This window comes from Apium graveolens, chromosome 9 (assembly GCF_009905375.1).
Source record: "Apium graveolens cultivar Ventura chromosome 9, ASM990537v1, whole genome shotgun sequence".
NCBI lineage: Eukaryota > Viridiplantae > Streptophyta > Magnoliopsida > Apiales > Apiaceae > Apium > Apium graveolens.
The window spans coordinates 82554501-82564023 of record NC_133655.1 but is presented as its reverse complement, the minus strand read 5'-3'; the positions used below and the strand labels follow the sequence as shown (position 1 = coordinate 82564023).

Here is a 9523-nt window from a genome sequence, read left to right as displayed (position 1 = left end):
GACATAATAACCGATGTCTAAGCTCAATTTTAAAAAATTAGAGCCCGCTGCTTCTCCCTTTTGCTCCCTGCCCTTAGCCAAATTCCCCCCCCCCTTAGTATATTTCCCCACTTTAATAACATTATAACATAAAATTAAAAATAAATCAAAATCAAAACAAAAACAAAAAATTACAATCTCCACAAAAACAAAAACTCATTCACTCATCCCCCATTTCTCTCTCGACTGCTAAACCTAGAACTCTCAAATGTATGCTTACTGTCTTTCCCCCTTTCCGATTAGACCTTGAATCTCCAATTAAACCTCTCAATTTCTTCAACTTTCTAAACCTAGAACTCATTTGTTTCAATTTTTGTGACAGATTCGAAGATTAAGGAGTTAAGTGTGTTCATTGAAGTTTAAGGTGAGGAGTAGAGTTTCTTGGAGCTAAATCTTGTAGCTAAGGGTTTATTAAAGCTTAAATCTCGGAGCTAATTAAGTTGGATTTTGGTCTTGGAGTTTGTTGCTGTGTTTTTTGGGATTTTGGAGCTTGCTTGGTTAGGTATATTCTTCTTTATATATCTAGTTATATATGTTTGGGCTGCATGTATATATTTGTGTAGTTGTATGTATGCATGTGAAATTGAAATGTGTAGTTGTTGCATGTGTAGTTGTATGTGTAGTTAAAATACGGATTTACATGAAATAACAAGTGTTTGTATATATTTGTGTTTGTGTTGTTTGTAAATATATTTGTGTTTGGGGCTTGTCGTTGTAAATAGCATGGTTTATGAGTGAATATAGGAATTTTATATTGATTAAACTAGGTAGTAAATGTACTATAGTATATAGTAAATTAATATGTTATTTGACAATCAGGTAGTTTGAGAATAACATGGACAAATCTTGGATTTTCAAAGATAGGGACACACTTGACTATAAAATCGGGGTTGAAGAGTTTTTGATATTTGCCGAGGAAAATGCTAGTGATCCTAAAAGAATCCCCTGCCCCTGTAAAAGATGTGCTAACTTCAAAAAATTTGTAGTTAAGATTATCAGGGGACATTTATATGAAAATGGTTTTAGTCTGGGGTACCTTGATTGGATTTGGCATACACAAGGGTCTGCAAGTAGGTCATCAGTTAATAGAAATGCTCTGACCCCTGCATCTACGCCTGCCCCTGCACTTACGTCTGCTCGTGCACCGATACCTTCCCCTGGCCTTGCATCAGAAACAGTCAATGTTTGTGATGCTGCATATAATTCGAGTGAGTACAATAATGAGTCGTATCAGTTTAGGAGATTTATGGCTGATGCTGAACAGCCTTTGTATGAGGGTAGTGAATGTACCAAGTTGGAGTTGATGCTAAAATTGCACAATTGGAAAGCTAAGTTCGGAATTAGTGATAGTGCCTTTAACGATTTGCTGTCTACCGTTGGCTCTCTCCTTCCTAAGGACAATGTGATGCCACCTAATGCATATGAAGCCAAGAAAACCTTATCCGACTTGGGCCTAGAATACATAAAATATCACTCATGTCCAAACAATTGCATACTGTATTGGGGGGTAAATGTTGATGCTTCCGAGTGTCCTAAGTGTCGTTTATCTCGCTGGAAGTTAGGAAAGGATGGTAAAATAAGGATTAATATTCCTGCTAAAGTAATGTGGTATTTTCCAATTATACCGAGATTCAAACGGATGTTTAAATCTCCTTCTACATCTGAACTAATGACCTGGCACTCAAAGCAGCGAATAGAAGACGAAAAGATGCGGCATCCAGCCGACTCTCCTTCTTGGAGAAATATCAACTATAGGTGGCCTGCCTTCGGTAGTGATGCACGAAATATTCGTTTGGCGTTGTCTGCAGATGGTATAAACCCACATACTAACGGTCTAACCAATAGATACTCTTGTTGGCCAATAGTATTAGTGACTTATAATCTTCCACTGTGGTTATGTATAAAGAGGAAATTTATGATGCTAACAATTTTAGTTTCTGGTCCACATGAGCCTGCCAATGATGTTGACGTATATTTACAGCCTTTAATCGATGATTTAAAGAAGTTGTGGGAAGAAGGTGAACCAAATGTTTATGATGCATACACCAAGTCATATTTCACTTTAAAAGCAATTTTATTGTGGACAATAAATGACTTTCCTGCATATGGAAATCTGTCCGGATGCATTAATAAAGGTTATATGTGTTGTCCAGTATATGCTGATGATACAGTTGCCAAGTATTTAAGCCATAGCAGGAAGATGTGTTACCAAGGCCATCGGCGTTACTTGGCTAGGAATCATCCATATAGGAAGCAAAAGGCCGCTTTTAATGGACAACAAGAATTAGGGCAGGCACGTCAACCTCTGTCTGGAGAAGAGGTTTTATTGCAGCAAGATAAAATTAAATTTCAGTTTGGGAAGGAAGCAAGGAAGTCAAAGAAGGTTAATTGTCCATGGAAGAAAAAGTCAGTTTTTTTCGAATTAGAATATTGGAAGTTTCACCATGTCCGTCATTGTTTAGATGGCATGCACGTCGAGAAGAATGTGTGTGATAGCTTGATCGGCACACTACTAAATATGAAATCTAAGTCTAAAGATAGTGAAGCTTCTCATCTTGACATGATTGGCATGGGGGTTAAGGCTGATCTAGCTCCACAAAAAGGAGAAAGAAAAACCTACTTACCCCCTTCGATTTTTAATTTGTCCAAGGCAGAAAAAAAGAAAATGTTGTCATCGTTAATGCACATGAAACTTCCTTATGGACACGCGTCGAACATTAAAAACAGTGTTTCCATATAAGAATTAAAGATGTTTGGGATGAAGTCCCACGACTGCCACATCTTACTCTAACAACTGCTTCCTATTGCAATTCGTGCGGTACTTCCAAAAAAAGTCAGGGTCACCATAATTAGGTTGTGTTTCTTTTTTAATGCTTTGTGCAGCAAAGTTGTAGACGTATCGAAACTAGATAAATTGCAATCAGATGTAATAGTAACTTTGTGTGAGTTGGAAAAAATCTTTCCTGCATCATTTTTTGATATAATGATACATCTCATAGTGCACTTGGTTCGGGAATTACGGTTATGTGGGCCGGTATTTTATAGATGGATGTATGCATTTGAGAGGTTTAATAAGGTGTTGAAGAGTTACGTACGCAACCGTTATTACCCCGAAGGCTGTATAGCTGAATGCTATCTGGGAGAAGAATCAGTAGAATTCTGCCAAGAGTTTGTCAAGCAAGCTTGCACCACTGCTGGTCTTCGTAAAGATGAAGGCAAATTAAGTGGTCCATTATCTGTTGTGACAATGAAATCAATCGATGAAAAAGAGCGGGATGAAGCTCATTTACATGTTCTTCTAAAAAACATTAAAGTACAACCATATATTTTGTAAGAATTTATTAATTTTGTGGTTGTTCAATTAATATATAAATTATATATTTACTGGCTAGTTAATGTTTATATAATTTCTGTTAGAATACATAAGGAGTATCTAGAGGGAATCCATCAAGGAAAAAAGAAAAGTGTTCATTGGCTCTTGAGAGAGCACAATCGCCTTTTTGCCGATTGGTTTCTAGAAAAAGTTAGTGTTTTTATAGTTTCATTTGTGCCTAATTTATTTGCTCTGTAGTAATATGGAATTTAGAAGTATTTTGTTTCTGAAAATGTGTAGGTTAGTAGTGAAATGGAGGAGAATCCTGGAGGAGTTTCAGAGACAATAAGATGGATAGCCGGAAAACCATCATTTTCAGTTTTGACTTACGAAGCTTATCTAGTAGACGGGGTCCGATACTTTACAAAGAAGCGAGACGGTGTGAGGGTTGTTCAAAATAGCGGAGTGTCTTTAGTTGCTAAAACTGTCCAAGTGTCTAGCGCTAAAGATTTGAACCCTGTAGAAAGTGACTTGACATTTTATGGTGTTATCTTAGAAATATGGGAGCTAGATTATCATGCATTCAAAGCCCCATTATTTTTATGTAATTGGGCAAATAATGACAAGGGAATTAAGGTGGATGATCTTGGGTTCACACTTGTCGATCTAAGTCGACAAGGCCACAAGAGAGATAAATATGTGTCTATGGATCAAGTAAAGCAAGTTTATTATATTGAAGATCCGGTGGATGCCAAGTGGTCCGTTGTATTAACCTCTACAACTCGAGACTACCAAGATGTGTATAACGACGATGATTTAGGAGACACAACCATGGAAAATCCCCCATTCTGCTGCCAAATTCGTATATGTGATGTCGGTGAAGATGTTGAAAAAAATATTAGAGAAAATATTAAGGGCACTTGGGTTAAGAAGTGACAATATTATTTGCAGTCATGTATCTCCTTTTTTGTAACTGTTTAGCATTGTTTATGCCTAATGATATTATTTGATTTTCATATATTTATGACTGTTTATGAATGCATATAGTCATCGCGTCTGACAGTTTATAACTGTTTATGTATGCATACTTCACTAGTTTAGTTATGACTGTTTATAACTATTTATATATGCTTGTGACTAATGAAATATATGTTTCATTATCAGATTGAAAAAGATAAATGGCAAATAAAAAACAAATATCTAAAGTACAAGACAAGTCAGATGAGGAGGTGGATAAAAGCTTAGAGCCGGAAACAGAACCTCAAGATGAAAATGTGGATTCTATGGAAGACACGAAGGCAACAGTCACTACTTCCGAAACTACAAAGAAAAGGTATGGATCTGCCCGAGGGGTTTCCGCTATGCACAAAGTGGTGGTGAGGAAGGCGCATGGCAAGAAAGCAAAGGTATCGTGCAATGCACATGGAGTTCCAGTCGGGAATGCAAGGCACAGTCTACAGTCCTACACCGGAATGTTGGCTAGGACGATGATTCTGATTGATTATCCTAACTGGTCAAAGGTACCCGATGAACTAAAGGAGAAAATATGGATTGATGTGAAGGTATATAAATAAGCAATTTCTTATGCACTTTGTAAATTTTGCATTTTCTTGTACTCATGTAGAGCATAACATTGGTTTCAGGAGACATTTAAAGTCCCCAAGCAACTTCAGAAGGGGCTGATCAGGTCTGCAGGAGCAAAGTGGAGAAATTTTAAAGCAAATTTAACAAGGGATTATGTTAAGCCGTATCTTGGACAGAAGAAGAAACTACGAAAGCCTCCGGTGAAGTATGCTTTTGTTGGTAAGGAGGCTTGGAAAAATTTTGTTGCTGAAAGGACTACCTCGACAAGGAAGGTATACGCGAAAGAGATCGATCGTGTGTTTATATCTGTGTTTTATTTATGTTGATCTGATATTTTTATGTATTACAAATATTTTAGGAAAAATAGCATGTTAATATTATTTAAAATGTTTGTTGTAGTCACTTAGTGAAAAACAAATGGAGCGGGTGAGCAATCGAAAATATCCTCACCGCACATCTAGAAAGGGTTATGTTGGATTGTTGGAAGAAGAGGTAACCTCTGTTTAAGCATTGAACTTAAATAGCTGCATTCTACATATATTGTTGTTTTAATATTTTTGATTTTAATCAGCAAAAGAAAGGAACCTTGGCTCTCGATGAAGAACATGATCGGGCTCTTATGTGGCACAAGGCTCGTAAGGGAAAACTTGATGATGAGGAGGTTGATCCAGAGCTAGCTGAAATAGGGAAAAGAATTGTGAGTATTTAACAAGCAACGTTAATTTTTTTAATGCAATTCAATTCAGTTCTAATTTTAATATTTTTATGAGGAGGTTCATTCAGTTCTGATTTATATGTTAACATTCTCATGACAGGAGAATTTACTGGAGCTGCAAAGTAAGGGGGAATTCATTCCTTCTGGGAGTCAAGATGTATTAACTACGGCCTTGCAAACTCCCGAACATTCGGGGAGGGTTCGAGGAGTTGGAGGCTTTGTTAGCCCATCAATTTTCTTTAATTTACCAAATGGAAAAAGAAGTAGAATAATCAAAGCTGAGCTGTTGGCCCGGGATTGTGAGAGGGATGCAGAGTTGGAGAAGGCCAAGCAAGAGATGGCGAAGGAAATGGAGAAGACAAGGCAGGAGTTGGCTGAACTGAAGGGCTTACTCAGTAAAGCAAATATTTCATCTCCTCTGGTTTCGGAAAAAGCAAGTTGTGATGCTCAAATAGTTGATGATCAAATGGATCCTTTTCCACCAGAGAACAAGGTAAAATAACAAGCACATTTATTTAATTTAGCTCGACATTATTCAAGTATTCATCATAGTTACTCGTTAAATATATATATGTGTGTAGGCTGGTCCACGAAAATGTGAGTTGGCAGTGGGCACAATAGAAAATAAGGTGGCATTTGGCTTGTTGTTTGACGATGATGACATGAACAAATCTATTCACGGATTGCCAATGCAGCCTAGTTGTGCTCGTGTCTCAGTGGATGGGCCAATCCAAGGACAAGCCAAGATTCCTGTTCCGGTAGTCGGTGAGATTGAAACAGTAGAGCAGGCTGTTGGCTCCTACATCTCATGGCCCCGCGACTTAATCATATTCCCAGATGCCCCTGCTATCGCGGTATATATTTTTACATCTATATTTTATTGGATCTCGCACTATTATATTAACTCTATATTTGTTTTAATAAATTTGATAATATTTTCAGAAAAGTAAAAGGAAAGGGAAGGATCCTTTAACTGATTTGCATAAGGTTCAGTCCTTATTTGAGAATATGGAAATCAATAAAAATATTCCGAAGCGCTTTCGGTTGTTGTATAAACATGCAACGACATTCATGAAGTCCACTAGAAACTCCATTCAAATCCCGTGCGATGCGGAGGTGTTTGGTGTTGAGAAAAGAATTTTCATTTTGCATGAAAACATAATTGCTTTGCTTGAGTTTAAAATGATTGGCCAAGCAGCAATTTCTGCATACATGGCGTGAGTAGTATAAATTTTTTAATTATTGTCTTATCTTCTTGTTGATAATTTTTGCATTTATATTCTTGTTTTTTTATAATTTCATTTTATTTGCAATGCAGATACTTGCATTGCATGGTTTGTGAAAATGAAAATTTGGAGCAATTTGCTTTCTGTGATCCCGGAGTCTCGTTTACCTTGAACAACAATTTTGAAGATAATTTGGTTAGTCGATTTAAAGAGGGTAATCCTGATCGTCTCTTTTTATGCCACATAATAGCAAGTAAGTACATAAAAAATGTCTCCAGATTTATTATAAATCGCTTTATTTATTTATTTATAAGCATGAAATTCAAAATGATATGATTCTGATATTAATTCTGTTTATTATAAATATTTATAAAAAATAGCTGCCATTGGATATTGGTTGTGATTTGGGCGGGCGAGGTTTTCATACTCAATCCTCTGCCTCGTTCAACTACCTATCCCGAGTTGGAAAAAGCAATATCAAGGTATTTGCATTTAATTTCGAGTGATTATTTTCATTATTGAGATATCAATCAATTTGTGTTATTGATACTGCTAAGATGACAGGGCTGTGATTGCGTTCAATATTCAGGCCGGAAGGGGAAATAAAGCACCGACTATCAGATATGTTACCGTAAGAACCAGGGGCATTAATTTACTTATTAGTCAGAGTTTTTTTGGTTAGATAGGGGCATTAATTTACTTATTAATTGGTCTGAGTTTTTTGGATTAAATAGGGATGCCCCAAACAGCCCGGTGGAACTGAATGCGGCTATGTTGTTATGTGGTATATGAAAGAAATTGCCATGGATAATGAAATGACATTTGTCAAAAAGGTATATTTTTTTGCTTAATTCATTCTTGATATAACTGGTGTACATATAATTTGTGGTAGAATTCATTGTTACTAATTCCTGTGTGTTACACTTTTCAGTGGTCGAAAAAGAATCGAAAGGTGACTGTTGCCAAGGCTGAGCTGGACGAGGTTCGATGTGAGACTCTTAGCCATATCGAGTCCTTCTTATAAAAAAGCCTAATCTGCAGCTCCTTTATGTAGACTGAATTTGTAAGAATTTGTAAGAGCTACTAGTGGTTTTTGTTGATAAATATAATGGGGGAACTTTAGTTGGTAAATTTTTGTTTGGGATAAACTATGTAAATGATCGATGGTGGATGTCTAGTACTTGCTATTGCAGTTATGTAGTTTGTTTGGATTATGAAGTTTGGTTGGTGGTGGATATATGTACGTAATTGGTATAATCTATGGTAAATCAATGAATGTATGTTTGTTTTTGCGTTTGTTTTGGTTTGGTTAGTTTTGGAATGGTAAAATGGCAGTTGGTATGTTTTTGGATGACTCTTGTTTGGGTGTTGGGCATTTGATTGAAACAGGGGATTCATGAATAAAAAAAATAAACAAACATCACTTCATGAACAAAATAACTGATGTAAAATGTAGTCAAATAAGACATTTCATTCAATAAACTGATGTCATAAGTAGGCACATATATCAGCTCACAAGAAATGACTGATGTAAAACAATATAATAGATATCACATTTTGAAAGAACTGATGTTAAACACACACAAAGACATCGGTTCCATTAAAAAAAGAAAGGTACGACATCGCTTCTGATAAAAGACTGATGTAATATGTTAAGTTACACATCAGTTTAACAAGTTTTTCGATGTTAATATATCATATTGCTTTATATGTGATAAGTTTAAAATGATATACATGACATATGAATGAATAACTGAAACCATAGTGAAGGTATACATTGAAGAAAAATACATCACATTGTTAAGAAAAACGATGTCTAAACTGTGTATAGACATCGGCTAATAAGCGATGTGTAATGCACCTACCTTTCTCATCGCATGCAAAGACATCGCTTGGATTTTAAATAGACATCGGCTAATAAGCGATGTCTATTGACAAATTTCTAGTAGTGGAAGGGGCCAAGTTATTTTTTTTCCACCCTTGTACCTGAAGAATAATCTTTCTGGAAGATGTCTATAAGCATCAATAGCTCTAACCTCATCTATTTCTTCCAGATAAAGATTTATGTATGTGAATTCCTTGATGTCACATATGTAGAGTTGATCTCCCTTGTTGACAATATGATTGGGTTTGGCCATTTTTTGGGTTGAAGTTTGACAGGCTTGACTGTTTTGACTGCTCTTTTCTTTGTCTTTCTTGGTTTGGCAAAGATTGGAATGTTTAGATCAGGAAGAGGCAAGTTGTCCCAATCTATGGCTTCATCCTTAGGTCAACAGGTTCACCATGAAAGGTGATGTTAGGATCAACCTTGAATTCAGCCTCTTTCACAGTACGTATGGTTGATTGGCTTGAAGTTGTAGTTTAGGTTGGCATGTAGTCTTTCTTATCTTCATCAAAGTCTAGCTTCCTCTTTGTATGGAGTTTGTATCTAAACTTCCCTTTTGTCTGCTTTGATTTTTCTTGCTTTTCTTCATTCAGAATTTCAGTTGGCACAGCAAGTAATGTAACTTCTGTGGTTGCAGGCTTCTTGGATAGGTTCTTGGCTTCTAAAGCAGCTTGCTTTTGTTGTTGTTTAAGCCTCACCTTTTCTTCTTTCTTAGCTTCTACAAACTGTGGATGTCCAGCCACCACACATATTAGTTTACC

At 36.3% G+C, this 9523-nt stretch overlaps 1 protein-coding gene across 1 annotated transcript; it reads left to right on the top strand.

The window, feature by feature from the left end:
- The first annotated feature begins 874 nt into the window (after positions 1-874).
- LOC141685364 (uncharacterized) lies at positions 875-2779 on the top strand. The gene has a single exon (XM_074490469.1). It carries the CDS (start codon positions 875-877, stop codon positions 2777-2779), a length of 1905 nt encoding a protein of 634 aa, XP_074346570.1.
- Positions 2780-9523: the final 6744 nt, after the last annotated feature.